At 52.0% G+C, this 15,773-nt stretch overlaps 1 protein-coding gene across 7 annotated transcripts in view; it reads left to right on the top strand.

Moving 5' to 3' along the window:
* ARSG (arylsulfatase G) overlaps nucleotides 1-15,773 on the top strand; it is a 121,301-nt gene that overhangs the window by 56,923 nt on the left and 48,605 nt on the right. For 6 of the 7 annotated variants that reach the window (XM_079131986.1, XM_079131990.1, XM_079131985.1 and 3 more), the window contains exons 3-4: nucleotides 12,142-12,329; nucleotides 15,715-15,762. The exons of the other annotated variant lie outside the window; for it this stretch is intronic. In XM_079131986.1, the coding sequence (XP_078988112.1) occupies nucleotides 12,142-12,329; nucleotides 15,715-15,762 (236 nt within the window). The remainder of the gene's footprint in view (nucleotides 1-12,141; nucleotides 12,330-15,714; nucleotides 15,763-15,773) is intronic. 7 annotated transcript variants of the gene reach the window in all.

Below are 15,773 nucleotides of genomic sequence, written 5' to 3'. Positions count from 1 at the left end.
CCCGCCACAACACCTCATCAGAACATCTTGTGCCCGCTGCTCTCCCTGGCATCTCATTCACCAAAATTGTCCTTCTCCCTTGCGGAACTGTGAGTGACTTGAGAAGGGACTTGTCTGCTCATGGTTACGTGCCAGGCCTCTGTCCTGCTTCCCCTCCAGTGCAAGAGCCAGGACTCAGGGCCTAAGTGACAGAAACCCAGCGTGGCCAGCGTAAGCACCAAGGGGCATGGGCCCGGCTGGGGAACTCAGCCCCAGAGAGACAGTTTTTACTCTGTGCTACTGAGCCAGGGGCCCATTCTTTGGAAGATGTGGCCCCTGCCCTTCGGGGCTACACCATTCTAGCTTGAGGGGCAAAAAAGAGCTATTTCTCTCTCTCTGATTCAGAAGATTCCGGGTTTGGATTCTGAATAAACCTGTTGGAGTCTTGGGTTGCACACCTTATTGCCAAAAATGGGAGGTCGTGCTTCCTGATGGGCTCACACTGGGGAGCGGGACGGGCAGGGAGCCCCCCTCGGCACCCCACCAGCCGTGCAGAAGGTGGGGACCCCGCCAATGGTGCTTACTGTCTGGCTCAGAGGAGTGTCCACATGCGACACGGAGGGCGGTGGGAAGGGGCCCAGACTCTGGAAGTCAAAGGTGGCGGACTAGGGAAGACTCTGTGACAATGGTGGGTTTCGGAGGCCAGGTAGGGGTTTGGAAGGGCAAGAAGAGGCCAAAGCCCTCTGGGCCAAGGCCAGCAGAGGTGAGGGCTGGGCTGGAGGGTGGTGTGGGCCGTGGGGGGCCGCTCTGCAGGCAGCTGTTAGCCCCGAGGGCTACTGCACTCAGAGTGAGCGGCTTTAAAGCAATACACGGCCTCAGCGCCGGAGGCTAGGAGTCCCAGACCCAGGTGCCGCAGAGCGTGGGGGATGTCCCTTCCTTCTTCCAGCTTCTGGTGGCCCCAGGTATTCTGTGGCTTGAGGCAGCTTCGTAACAGTCTGTCTGCATCTTCTCGGGACCTTCTTCCCTCCGCGTGACTTGTGTCTTCACATGGTATCCTTCTGTGTTTCTCTCCTCTTCAGGGACTCCTCCAGTGTCATCTCGACTAACTAGACCTTTAGTGATCACATACGTGTGTGTGTGCGTGTGTGTGGGTGTACACATACATATATATATATATATATATATATATATATATAAATTAAAAATGTGTATTTTTTTATTTTTATTTTTTCATTTTGAAACACAGTCTCGCTAAGTTGTTGAGGGCCTCACTAAGCTGACCTTGAACTTGCAAGCCTCCTGCCTCGGCCTCCCAAGCTGCTCCCACGCGTGCACCCCTGTGCTGGGCTCAGCGACCCTGTTTTGAAATAAGGTCGCATTCTAAGGTCCTGGGGGTTAGAACTCGGGCATTTTGAGGGACATAGTCTAACCTGTTGGGGTCAGCAGTGGCTCAGGAGGCTGGAAAGGGTAGGTTGAGGTTATGACGACTAAGCAGAAGTCAGTCCCTGAGGACGGGAGATGACTGGACGGTCATGTGCTAGAATGGGTTAGAGAGAGGGGCTTGGGCAAGGGGCAAGGACCATGTGGACCTGGGTAGTGTCGCCGGGACTGAGGTGAATGAGGTGCTGCTGTGTCTCACACTGGAGCTGGGTTCGGATCTGAACCCAGGCGTGTCCGTGGCTGCCTTCAGCCTTCCCGTTGCTATGCCTCCCACGGAACCTTCCTCCCGCTCCCTAACGGGCTCACCTGTTTTCTTCGCGCATCTTCACACTTCCACTGGAATATCGTGGACACAAGGCTGTGGTTTCTTCCCTGCGGCTTCCCAGCTGGCCCTGTTGTGGTTGGTTGAACTAAAACAGCAGCTGGTGGGTAAAGGGTGGACGTGACCAGCGCGTGCGTGTGTTGGGAGGCAGAAGGACCCGCCAGGGGAGGAAGGTCCAGGGGTGCCTCTGCGTGTGCGCAGCCAGGTGCTGCAGAGGTGGAGGCTTGGCGCCCGCAGAGAAGCCAGGTAAGCCGGCCAGCATCGCCGCAGCTGGACCACCCGGCAGGCGCCTGGTCGGGAACTCCATTCTAGACCAGGGGGCAGGGCCGCCCGCAGGGAGCTACGTCTGTGAAAAGATAAGGTCTGAGAAGACGAGGGCGAGGGACAACAGACCAGAGAGTGACCCGGCCGCGTCCCTGAAGAGGTGGAATGGGGACTGAGACCCAGTGGACAAGAAAGGGTCAGCCATGTGGAGGCCAGAGCAAAGAGGGAGCATGAGGCAGGAACGAGCTTGGGGTGTCCTAGGAGAGCCACTCCAACCGAGGGACCGTGCGGGTGACATCAGGTGGGGTCCAGAGCATCAGGTGGGGTGACATCAGGTGGGGTGGCAGGTCTCTGCTTTCCCGTTGTCTCGTCACACGTGGAAATCAGTGGCGTTTGTCCCCCTCTCCAAGGACTACTGAGCGTCCTGATGGTGATGGTGGCCCACCTGAGGCTCCGGCTGGGACCGTCCGGTGTCTGCTCCAGGGGCTCCCTGACCTGTGCAGAGGGGACTGCTTTCCCTGTGAGCCCCCCGGCTGCCCTCGGTGCTGAGAGGAACACTGTCCCAGAACACTGTGACCCCTCTGGCCTGTCCCGTGCTCGGTCCCCGGCTGCGGAGCTCTGATGGAAGACCCGCAGACCGCGGGCCACTCGGGATCTCTTTGGATCACGGTGAGTCATTGGAGGGTTTCCAGCCGGGGACACCTGCTAGCCACGGCGGACACGGAGGCCCTGGAGTGGAAGGGGGGCCTGGGTACAGAATGCTCGCTGCTCGGATGGGGACACTCGTAGGTAGGTGGAGAGAAGAGGACGGTTTGGAAGTCCAGCTGACAGGCATGCCTTTGGTCTGGCTGTGGAGAGGGAAGGACAGGTCACGCTTTGCCCGGGAAACGGGTGGGACCTGGGCATTGTCTCCTGAGACAGCCAGCGTGGGAGGGGGAACGGGGTGCAGCAGCCTGTCGAGAAGAAGACGCACTGACCGGCTGGCCAGGAAGCTACCCCATGCCACGCAGGGGCCGTGTCTGGGGCAGCAAGACCAACAGGAGCCTCGCCCGGGCTCTGGGAAGCCCAGCGGGCCAAGTCCTGGCCGATGCCGTTCCGTAGGGCCATCTTCGTGAGCAGCGCCCCGGGCGGGTGCACAGAGACCCGCGTTTAGAGGGACCCCGCTGGGTCGTCTCCTCTGCTGTTGCCAGGTTGAAATGCTCAGGGGTTTTTGGAGACAGGACCCTGGTTTTCATTTTGTCCTGGGCCCTGCATATTACGCAGCGGGTCCTGCTGTGGCGGATAAAGTGAGGATGACCGTGAACTTGGCCGCGCCTTCAGAACTACGGGTTCTCCCCGGAAGAGATCCAAGGGCAGCAGACGCACATGGCTTGATGCGTGTGGCGTGCTTGGAAAGGCACCTGGATCACAGGAGAGTTTCATGAGCGTTAGTGAGAGACTGAGGCGAATGGTCAGCAGGACCGTCGGGGGTGGGAGCCAGGAGGGTCCCAGTGCTCCAGCCTCAAGAGGCGCGGCATCGGCCGAGCAGGGTGGAGCTCGGGTGGGAATCCCAAGGACAGCCGCTGCCTGACCAAGACACAACTCCTGGGCCTGGATTTTGCCCCAGGAGCTGGGTCTCTGTGGTCCCAGGATGTCTGGTTCTTGGAGATGCTTTAAAGGAAGCTGTGCCTGGGCACCTGGAGGTTAAGAGGAGAAAAACTGCGACGTCCTTGCAGGTCCTGGAGACTCGGGGCCGGGGGACATGCTGGCAGCCGGCCTGAGCTGGAGCCCGGAGCTCCCTGGGGCCCTGCAGGAGAGCCTCCCTCAGCTCGTTGGCGCTCGTTGGCGCAGACACCTTCTCTGTCCCCATTCTGTCAGACGGAGGCACCGCCTGGCCCTTTCCAGGAGCGCGGCTTCAGGGCCGGAACAGCTTCCAGAAGGGCAGGGCTGGGAGCTCAGCGTGACTTCCTGCACCGTGGGGACGGCCCTGCTTTGCTGTTTGTCACCTTGAAAAATGGCGTCAGGGGTTCACTGGAGAAGAGATGTCACCTGGAGGCAGTCTGAGGAGTTCCTCCAGGAGCAGGGAAAGACCAAGGATGAGTGGGGGTCCTTGGTGAACGTGAGGAGAAAGAGTGTCAGCACATGTCCGTCAGGGACACAGATTTATTTACGAAAAGCAAATACAAATTCAAGGGAGTATGCAGTCTCTCTCTCTGGCAGTGGGGATTAAACCCAGAGGCACTTTACTACTGAGCCACATCCCTAACCCTTTTGGTTTCTTATTTTGAGATAAGGTCTCCCTAAATTGCTGAGGCTGGCCTCAAACTTGGCAAGCCTCTTGCCTCAGCCTCCCGAGTTGCTGGGATTACAGGCATGAGCCACCATGCCTAACGAAACGCAGGGCGAATGCAGAGAGTGGAGAGAGAGAGAGAGAGAGAGAGAGAGAGAGAGAGAGAGAGAGAGAGAGATGCTTTTGGGATTCCTGGAAACAGTGAGGGGTGGGCATGGGAAGGTATCTTAGGATCTTTAGGCTGACGTAGTCTCTGTTATCTTATCAATATTAATACTGTAAAGTCCCCTAAATTATAGGTTTCTGAACATACCCTGTTTCTCTTTGCATAATGTATTTATTTATTGGTGGGATAATAAATGGTGTCCACGGTAATTTTAATGAGTGGGTGAATTTATAGGGACTCTAAGATTTACAGATTTCCCAGACACTCGGGAGTGACAGGCCCAGGAGAGAGATGGTGGTGTCTTTCCTTGCCCTCCCTTTATGTCCCCTTTCTGCCTGTTTCTTTGGTTTCTTCTGCCTGGAGGGTGTGAACGCATCCTCTGGGACCACGGCCTGGGTTTCTGTGGCAAGACCTGCTCTGTTCTACCAAAGCGAAGAAGGCGACCGCCTCACCCATCGGCACCCAGTTGGTGGCACCTGTTTTGTGCTGTGCTGGGCACTTAATAATGAACCAGGTACCACCCAGTGAGAGCCGGACGCTGTCCTCTTGTGGGGTGCAGAATACCAGGCTGCCCCCCCTTAGCTTCAGGTAACAGCCATTTTTCTGTAGCTCAGGTTTTGGGGTCAGGAATTCAGGCACCTCTCCACTGGGCAATTTCTCCTCTCCACATTCTGTCATCTGCCATGGCTACGTGGGATTCGGCGAGCAGGTGGTCAGGCCGGGAGATCCAAGGTGGGTGTCACCTCCACGGCAACAGCCTCATCCGGGGTCTCGTGCCAAAGCACCTGCAGATGGCCTCTCCAGCCTGGAGACTGCAGGGTAGTCCCCCTTCTTCTTTTTAAATTAAATTTTGTTTTTGTTTTTGCCGTCCTAGGGATTGGCCCCGGGAGTGTCCTACCACCGAGTCACAGTTGAACCCAGGAGTGCTTTATGCCTGAGCCACAGCTCCAGTCTTTTTCTATTTTCCATTTTGCGACAGTCTCACTAAGTTGCCCCGGTTGGCCTCAAACTTGTGATCCTCCAGCCTCAGCCTCCGAAGTGGCTGGGATTACAGGTATGTGCTGCCCTGCCTGGACACTCCATTTCTTATATGGTGGCCGACAAGACTGTTTCGAGCGAGGAAGTCGCCGGGTATGGTGGCACACACCTGGAATCTCAAGCAGCTCGGGCGCCTGAGGCGGGAGGATCGCAAGTTCAAAGGCAGCCTCGGCCATTTATCGAGGTCCTAAGCAACTTAGTGAGACCCTGTCTCAAAATTAAAAAAGAAAGTAGGGCTGGGGTGGCTCAGTGGTTAGGAGCGCCTGGGTTCAATTCCTGATACAAATAAATAAATAAAGGGGAAGTAGAAGCTGCCGGTTTCGTAAGACCTGAACCCTGAAACCAACACCCTGTCATTTACTTCCATGTTAATCTGCTGGTCAGAGCAGTCATAGAACCTGTCCGTATTCGAAGGGAGGGACACAGATCCCACCTGTCAAACGGAGGCATGTCCAAGAATGTGTGGCCTTCCCAAATCCGCCCTAAACACAAAAGCGAGGAATTACGGTTCGCTGTTGTCCAGAGATGCCAAAGGTGCACGGTTACGTGGTCGGGGGCTGCCCCCTCGCTCTGGCTGCTCAGTCCGGGCTTTCTGGAATAAGTGAACGAGATGATAAGTGACCCCTGAGTTATAAGGAAGTAGCTTTCTCATCTGAGACCTAGTCGGCCTCCGCTCCTTCCTGAGAGATTCTCTTTGGGTATTTTCCTTTTGGTCTGTTTTTTAACAAAATGTTACTTAGATGACCTGAAATGAGTCATTGTAAGCTGTTAAAATCACTGACAATTCAATGACCTTTGGCACCTTCACAATGTGTGCAACGGCCATTTCCATTCAGTCCCAACCCATCCTCATCACCCCAAGTACACCCCACAGCCACTCGGCAGTCGCTGCCTGCTCCCCTCTCCCCCAGGTCCTAGCATCTTCTGGTCACCTTTCTGTTTCTGAATTTACCTATTCTGGATATTTCATATAATTAGAGTCATACGGTGCATGACATTTAGTGTCTGGCTTCTTTCGCCCCTGTGTGTGTGTGTGTGTTGCAGTGCTAGGGTTTGAACCCAGGCCCTATAAGTACTAGTCAAGCACCCCACCATTGACCTACACCCCAGCCCCTATCATACTGTTTTCAAGGTTCATCTGTGTGGTTGCATGTATTACTACTTCATTCCTTTTTTATTGCTGAGTAATATTTCCCTGTATGGACATACCACATTTGTTTCTATCCATCCACCTGTGGATGGGCACTTGTGTTCTTCTCACCTTTTGCCTATTGTAAGTAGTGCTGCTGTGAGCCTGTGTGTATTGGTATTTGTCGGAGAACCTAATTTCAATTCTTTTAAGGGCAATTCCTAGAAGTAGAATCCCTGGGCCATATGGTAATAGATCTATCTGATTTAAAAAATGGTTTTGCCTTCTCATTTCTAGGTTTGAGTATGTTTTTGTTTCATAGGAAAAGACACAAGATGGGAAAGAAAAGAGAAAAAGCATAAAAGCAGGAATCTACTCTGTTGGTCTGCAGACCTCTTTGCCCTCGGGTCATTCTCTGTGCTGATGCCAAAGTCCTGGTGAAGGGCACCTCTGCCTTAACCAGACTGGGGCATCTCCGTGGGGCACCTCTAAGGGGTGTGAAAACCTTAGCGACTCATAGGATTTTAGCTTACAGGGGTCCTGGTGACCAGAGAGGGTGTGTCGTGCAGCCCAGTGGACAGAGAGGTACGTGCCCTGCTTCAGCCTCTTGGGCCTTACCCACCACCCCTCCTCCAGCCCGGCCTTCACCTCCCTGCCAGTGAGGTGGCCGAACTTGCTGAGGTCTGGGGAGGCCTGCAGCCTTGCCAGCCGCCCCTCCCTCCCTCCCGGCAAACCCTCGTGTCATGGCCCTGTTCAGTCTAGTTTCCGGGTCTCCAAAACCTAAAAAATCCTTTTAACGTTATAGATTTCAAACAAAAAGAAAAATCAAAAGAAGAGTAAAATAAACACCAGCCTCGTTGTCCATGGTTCACGTTTTGCTGATCTTGCTCACAGTTAACTCTATAAATTACGTATTTGTTTCCGTGGTATCATTTGAAGAATGCAGACACCATGTCCCTCGTTACAAACACCGTAGCCGGCAGCCCTCAGAGGGAGAACATTCTACACCCCAGCGCACGCAGAGGCTGAGGCAGGAGGACCGCGAGTTCAAGGCCAGCCTGGGCAGTTGCAGGACCCTGTCTCAAAATAAATTTTAGAAAGGGCTGGGATGTAGCTCAGTGGTTGAGCAACCCCGGGTTCAGTTCCCAGTGCCAAAAAAAAGGGAATAAGAACATTCTTACATGCCCATGATACCATTATTATCCTCAAATTTATAATAGTTCTCTCATATCTTATATCAGTAGTCCACATGAACATGTCTTTAATTATCCCCCAAATGTGTGTTGTTAGTTTATTTGAAGTGAAATCCAGTGAAGCATCATGCATTTGGTTTAGTCTCTTTAGTTTCCTTTAACATAGAATATTACCCACCCCCAATCCCATTTTTTCCCACGACACTGTGTGTTTGTGTGTGTGTGTGTGTGTGTGTGAGAGAGAGAGAGAGATGCTAGGGATCGAGCCCAGGGCCTCATGCATGTTAGGGAAGCACTCTGTCACTGAGCTACACCCCCTGGCCCTTTTTATTTTATGGTGAACCAGGATCTCGCTAAGTTGTTGAGGCTGGCCTCCAACTTGTGAGCCTCCTGCCTCAGCCTCCTATAAGCCTCTCTAGGATTATCGGTGTGTACCACTGTGCCCAGCAACACTGCTGTTTTGGAGACTAGTTGTTTTGTAGCGATGCCTAGGTACCGATTTTTTTAAAATGTATTTTTAGTTGTAGGTGGACGCAATACCTTTATTTTATTTTTATGTGGTGCTGAGGATCAAACCCGGTGCCTCATGTAGGTGAGGCAAGCGCCCCACTACTGAGCCCCGGCCCCAGCCCAAGGTATACCGATTTTGTTCAGTGATTTCCTCGTGGTGTCATTTAATCTGTCCTATTATCTGTATTTCCTGTGACCTGGAAGTGAGGTCCAGAATTTTGATTAGATTCGGGTTCGGTGTCTTTGGCAGGAACCCTTGATCTGATGAACTTCCTAACATCCCATCAGGAGACATTCGAGCTCAGGGGGCCGTTAGTAGTGTCTCTGAAGCTAATCACTTTGTAAGGAGGTAATTGCCAGCTCTGTCCAATTTATAAGTGACCCGGGGGTGACATGCTGGGACGGCGTGAGCACCAGCAGCCACTCCTTGTCAATTATTATGTGGGGGAGGTTTTATTTTTGCAAAAATGGTGACTTGCCAGGCCTGTTTCCTCCCTGCGGGCTGCCGCTGTCCTTCCGTGAAGGAGCGCCTGTCCCCATCACCCAGGGGTGGCCTGGGGTCACTGCAGACGGGCAGAGTCCCTGCTTCATTCTTTCCCTTCCATTATGAAGTTTGGGGTGGGAAGTTAGAATCGCGTATTCCTCTCCTGTGACAAACGACTTCCTTTCAGTGTCAATTTGATCTTACAGATTTTCATCCGTTTGTGGCTGATAATAATTATTCTTCTGATGCTCAGATTGCCCCAAACTTAGCCAGCAGGAGCCCCCCTGAGCTGGCTTCTAGGTCTTTGTTTTTTGGCTAAGATGCCCTGGTACTTCCCTTCACCAAAGCTGGCGTTAGGTATTTATCCACCTAAATTGGAGTATTTTTATTGTGGGATGGTGCTGAAAACAGTGGGGTGTAGGTGTGTGTTCATGGCTACTGGGTGTTAAGGTATAGCTAGGAAATACACAGTTTTAAAAATCGCCAGTCCATAATGACATTTTTACACTTATAGGGTTTTCCCCTTAACTTTTTATATCTTCTTTTACATTTCATTACAATAAAAATCTTGGCTCATTTCTCATTTGCTGCCAGGTGTGGTGGTGCAGGCCTGTAATTCCAGGGAACAGGAGGCCGAGGCAGGAGGATTGCCAACTTTGATGCCAGTCTCAGCAACTTAGTGACACCCTGTCTCAAAATAAGAAATTAAAAGGTCTAGGGATGTAGCTCAGAGGTAAAAATACCCTGAGTTCAATCCCTAGTCCCACAAAAAATTAAAATAAATAAAGAAGTAGCTTATTTGCTTTACTATATAAGTGAAATAGTTTAAAAATATCAGTAGTTCTGATAATACAGCAACTGAGGTTTAAGCTTTCTTTTTTTTATTTTTAAAATATTATTTGTCCTAATTGTACATGACAGAAGAATGCATTTATACATTTTGATAGATCGTACATAAATGGAGTGTAATCTCATTTTTCTGGTTGTATGTATTGTAGGAGCACATGGGTCATGCAGTCATACGTGAACATGACGTAATAATATCAGTTTCATTCTACTATCCTTCCTTCCTCCATACCCCTTCCCCTCTCTTCATTATTCTTCCCTATCGCCCCGCACTCCCCCTTTGTGAATTAGCTTCCACATACCAGAGAAAACAGTCAACCTTTGTTTTTTTGGGATTGACTTATTTCATTTAGCATGATATTCTCTAACTCCATCCCTTTACCAGCAAATGCCAGAATTTCATTCTTCTTTAAAGCTGAGTAATATTCCACTGTGTATATATACCACATTTTCTTTATCCATTCATCTGTTGAAGGGCATCTAGGTTGGTTCCATAGTTTAGCTATTGTGAATTGAGCAGCTATGAACATTGATGTGGCTGTATCTCTGTAGTATGCTGATTTTAAGTCCTCTGGGTATAAACCGAGGAGTGGGATAGCTGGGTCAAATGGTGGGTCCACTCCAAGTTTTCTGAGGAATCTCCACACTGCTTTCTAGAGTGGCTACACCAATTTACAGTCCCACCAGCAACGTATGAGTGTGCCCTTTCCCCACATCCTCACCAACACCTATTGTTGCTTGCATTTTAAATAATCGCCACTCTGATTGGGTAGGATGGAATCTTAGAGTAGTTTTGATTTGCATTTAGGTTTAAACTTTTCTTGCAGTTTTAACAACTTTGTCTTCCGGTCTGTATACCGACCACTGTGTGCTGCTGTCACTGGGAGTGATTCTTGACTCTAGTTGTCTTTTTTCTTGGGTGGAGTACTAGAGATTGGGCCCAGGGATGCTTACCCACTAAGCCACAGCCCATTTCTCCTGCCTGTTTATGGGAAACCACTTTTTTTTTTTTTTTTTAAATAAATTAGCCTCTGGCTTATTCTTCCAATGTTTCCTTTTGCAAAATGAGAACATCTTGCTTTCCTCCTGTGGAGAAGCGTGTGCTTGTGATGGTCACAGGTGAAAAGGAGCTCCATTTCTTAGATGCCAGTCCACGTCCCGCCTCCTCTCTGGAGCCTCCGCTAGTCCTTGAAGCTTTACCATGTTCTTTCCACCGTCTGGATCCTCGAACATCCCTTGGCCCTTCCCACCGTCTCTCTCGCCCTTGGGGTGCCTATTACACACTCCTGTGCATCCTTGTCGCACTCAGGGCTCTTCCTTGCTAGAAGATGCCTTTGCTGCTGGAGCTCACTGCTCCTGTCAATCATTCAAACTAGCAGCTCCAGTTTGATTGACAAGGCACTTCACTCATCCCTCTTCCCGCTTCTGCAAGTGAACGGATTACCATCTCTGGGTTTCCATCAATCATTTAAAGATACAAGGAGCTCAAGACTCGTGTTAAGATGGTCTTTCCTGATGTGAATCCACCCTCCTCTCATTGAGCCCCCTTTGGAGCAGCGGTAAATGGATTTGCTTCCATAACACTGAAGAGGGTGCATGTTCCTGACGGGTGGGGCACGGGCTAGAGTTCTGTGTTTTGCCACAGTGTCTAAAGCAGGGCTGGACACGCGGTAACACATAACAGATTTCGTCAGTTCTTGTTATTGGCAGTAGTTAGATTTCGTAAGTTCACCATGAACTCTGAGTTAGTGAATACCGAATCGGGGCTTCTCGGTGTGTCCGCCTAGGATGCTTCCCTCAGTGGATCAGGGCATACCCATGTTTTATGCGTGTTTCTGTTTAAAGACACCTTATTTAATACATATATTTCTGACCCATTAACCTGAACTCACAGGCGACAGCATTATAGCTCCTTCCTGAACAAAGCTTACGTAACATGCCCCGTTTCCCTCAGGCCCAGGGCAGCCTTCGCAGGCTTAGGAACATGAGTCAGCGCTTCAGCATCACCTGTGAGTGACATTTTGCACCAGGAAATTACCAATGAAATGCACAAACATGCAGAAACCGCGGCACTCAATAGGAAAGGATGCTTGTTTATAGCCTGAGCTGAAATAAGAAGGCCAAGGGTCACCTTGCTTCACTTCAGCTGGCAATGTGCACAACGGGCAACTCAAATTATTTGCAGGCCTGCCTCCACGTGGGAACAACTCTAAAGAGCGTCCAATATTGATCTGGGGGCTTAGAGAGTAGGCGACTTTGAAATATAGAACTTATAAATAAAGAGGATCGACTGAATATGTCGGATTAAATAGATTTGGATCAGCTGTGTGACCTTGGACTGGTGGCGTTCCCTCTCTGGGCTTCATTTCCTTACCTGCTGCATGGCGGGGGATCTTTAAACTTTCCCGCAGCCCTGGGCTCCGGGCACTGAGTGGGATGGCCGTTTCCCCGCCCTGGCTTCCTGGGGCTGGCGGGTCCTGACGGCGTTCATTTCTATGCAGGTTTGTGGACTTCCATGCAGCCGCCTCCACCTGCTCGCCCTCCCGGGCCTCCCTGCTCACCGGACGGCTGGGCCTTCGCAATGGGGTCACACACAACTTTGCAGTCACCTCTGTGGGGGGCCTTCCGCTCAACGAGACCACCTTGGCGGAGGTGCTGCGGCAGGCTGGCTATGTCACGGCGATGATCGGTAAGAGTGGGCGCGTGCGTCCGCTGCCTTTACTCCGGGGGCTGCCTCACGCCTGCAGGCTTGGCGTGCTCCAGCCGAGGTGTGCGTTCACCTCTGGCTGCATGCGTTCGGCACGCTTTCTGCCGAGAGTGACTAAACTGCCCTCTCAGCGGACTGGAATGGATGCCGAACCCTTCACCACCCTGATGAAGAACTTCAGGGTAGGTGGCTGCTCTCATGAGCTTGGCCACTCGGGAGGTCCCGGGGCCTCCTCGCCTGCTGCTCTGCCACCTGCAGCCTGTGGCTCTTGATGTCCTGTCTCTTGCCTCCTGGCAGCTTCAGTCCCCTTGACTGTAATTTGGTCCAAGGAGAGAGGTTGTCCGCTTTTATCAAGAATACACAATGGAATATTATTCAACCATAAAGAAGAATAATACTATGGCATTTGCAGGTACATGGATGGAAGTGGAGAATATCATGCTAAGTGAAATAAGCCAAGCCCAAAAAACCAAAGGCTGAATGTTTTCCCTGATCAGTGGATGAGGATATATAATGGGGGTGGGGAGTGAGAGAAGAATGGAGGAACTTTAGATTATGTAGAGGGAAATGAGAGGGAGGGAGGTATGGAAGATGGTGGACTGAGACAGACATCATTACCTGTGTACATGTGAGATTACACAAATATGTGACTCTACATCGCGCACAACCATAGAAATGGAAAAAAAGAAAGTCTTCTTCAGGCCTGCAGACCCCTCCCAGAAGGCACTTAAATCTTACTGGCCAAGCTGGGTCTCGTGGCCTCCAGGCTGCAAGGGAGGCTGGGAAGCGGGGACAGGCTTATGGCGATTGCCTTGGCCTTGGGCGCGTTCTGTCAGCAGCGCTAGCGGGACAGGGCTGCCGGGTCAGAAGCTACCTAGTGAGCTTGGCCGCGGGGTCCAATGACTGCCCTTCCTTTCAGATATTTTCAGCACCTCCTACTCAGCATTTATTATGTGCCAGTTGCTGGGATGGGTCTTCTTTTTTTTTTTTTTTTGGTGCTGGAGATGGAACCCAGGGAAGCTGAACCCTGAGCCACACCCGCAGCCCTTTTTATTTTTTGAGTCAGGCTCTCACTGAGTTGTTTAGGGCCTCCCTAAGTTGCTGAGGCTGGCTCTGAACTTGCCATCCTCCTGCCTCAGCCTCCTGGGATAGGTGATTCTTTGCACCGAGCAAGAAGGTGCCTTTGAGATTATTATTTCTCCTGCTGTGTAGCGAGACAACTGAGTTTCAGACGGGAAAGGACCTGCTCTCTGTTGCCTGGCCAGGCTCACCCGTGAGTCTTGCGCCCCTGCGGGTCTCGCCTGCAGAGGCCAGGACAACCCAGCAGTCCCCGCTGCCCGTGCTTGTTAGTTCACCTCTCAAGGAGCTGGTCCAGTGAGATCCCTGGCCCCCTCCTCCATAGAGGAACGGCACGGGAGGGTGTACCAACAGCCAGGTCGACAGTGAGGGTCCCGGTGGACGCGCCCCTGAGCTTCCCAGGCAACCCAGGGCAGGGGCTGCTGCCTCTGGTGTTGGCACCACCCCCTCCTGTGGGTTGGCGTCTGACGTCGTTTTACAGGAGCTCAACTGGAGGATGACAGGTAGTCCCGGAGGGGCCAGTCCCAGAAGCCCCAGTCGGTAGGAGGAAGGACCAATTAAGATCCAGCCTTCTCTCCTTCCAATCCCCTTGGTCCCATGCTCTGGGGTGCAATTTTGTTAAGGACATCAACACCACGAGGGCCCTGCGAGAGGCTCCTGCTGACCATTCCTACCGGACCAGTTACATGCATCCATTTCAACCTCACTGCCAAGAAGAGTTGGGTCCCAGGGCTGCCTGAGTCCGCAGCCTCGTGCTGCCACGGGGCCTGGGGTCTTGGGAGCTGAATGCCTTGTAGCCCCAGCCCCTTCTTCATGCTGTCAACACCTGGTAAGCAGAGGTGAGCGGTCTGCTTCAGCCTCCGCCACCCGCCACTCACGACACTCCTGCATGACCTAGAGAGATACACAAGCACATCCTCTTGTTGAAATTATGAACTAAAGGACATTTGCCAGAAAAATTGCCAAAGGAATGTTGAGTTCCTTTACACCTCTCACGCTCCGCTTTGATACTTTTTACCTAGTTGTCTCCTCAGCCTGACTTTTCTTCCCTTTGGGATTATTTTATATTTCTGTATAATTGAATTGTACATATTTATTTTCATTTAAATAATTTTTAGAATTTCAATGTAATTTTGTATTTCCATGTAATGTTTAATCTAAGCATTCCATGTAATGCTTAATCCATTTTCCCCCAATTTTTTGTTTGAAATTTTTTTCCCACTGCTGTGGAGCAGTTGCAAGGAGGGATTAATGAACTCTTACAGACTCTTCATTCATGCATTTGTCTTTAAAAGGTAGTTGAGCAGCCAGACCCAGTGGTGTATACCTATAATCACAGAGACTTTAGAGGCTGAGGCAGGAGGATGGCAAGTTTGAGGCCAGCCTCAGCACTTTAGTGAGACCCTGTCTCAAAAAAAAAAAAAAAAAAAAAAAAAAAAAAGAGGGCTAGAGGTGTAGATCAGTGGTAGCGTGCCCCTGGGTTCAGTCCCCAGTACTAGAAAAATAAAATAAAATAAAGATAGGTGTGTGGTATTAATTGAGGCCACGTCAGATAATTTCCTTAGCCACACTCCTGTGGCTGCATGAGAATCTCCCCCTCATTTGTGTCCTTGGACGCCTCCACTGTTAGATTTTGCATCCCATCTGTTTCTCTGCCCCCTTGCTTTGGGGTGATTTCCCAGGGGGCTGGCGCAGAGTGGAACGGGCAGATCGGCGGTCCCGACGTGGACCCCGCTCCCCGTGGCCCAGTTATTCCCCAAGGACAAGCACACGTAGGAGTCGGCAGCAGCGGCGGCGGGCTTTCCTCTTTTGCCGCCCCGTAGGTGTCGCGGTGCTGGAGCTGCTGCGGAGACGGACGTGGCCCGGAGCGGAAGCTGTCCAGCTCCGGCTGGGCATTGCCGAGACTCCCTGGCACAGTGCGCCTGCGTCCTGGGCCACCCTGCGCCTTTGCCTGGCCTCAGCGTGGGAGGCCGGTGCAGAGGGCGGGGAGCGCTGTGTGGACGTGCTGTGACTCGCGGGCAGAGGCTCAGATGGCTGTGCCTGCGGCTGCGCCCCCTCTCCCGAGGCTTTCCTGCCTGTCCTGAGTCGCCCTTGCCAGGTGCCTCCCACAGGCGTCCTGTGCGTCTGGCCCCGGGAAGCGAGGCTTGGCCTCCATGCGCCTTTGCTGACTGTCCCGGCTTCTCCTCGGGGAAGGGCCAAGCCGGTGGAGAACCGAGTGTGTCACCAGCTCCCGCAGGGCCTGGGGGTCTCCGGAGATTCCTCTCAACATCTCTGTCTTGTTTTACCACAGGCAAATGGCATCTCGGGCACCACGGCTCCTATCACCCCAACTTCCGCGGTAAGAACACT

The sequence above is a fragment of the Sciurus vulgaris genome (assembly GCF_902686455.1).
Source record: "Sciurus vulgaris genome assembly, chromosome: 3".
Taxonomy (NCBI): Eukaryota; Metazoa; Chordata; class Mammalia; order Rodentia; family Sciuridae; genus Sciurus; species Sciurus vulgaris.
The sequence above is the reverse complement of the archived record's forward strand: the minus strand, read 5'-3'. Positions and strand labels throughout refer to the sequence as shown.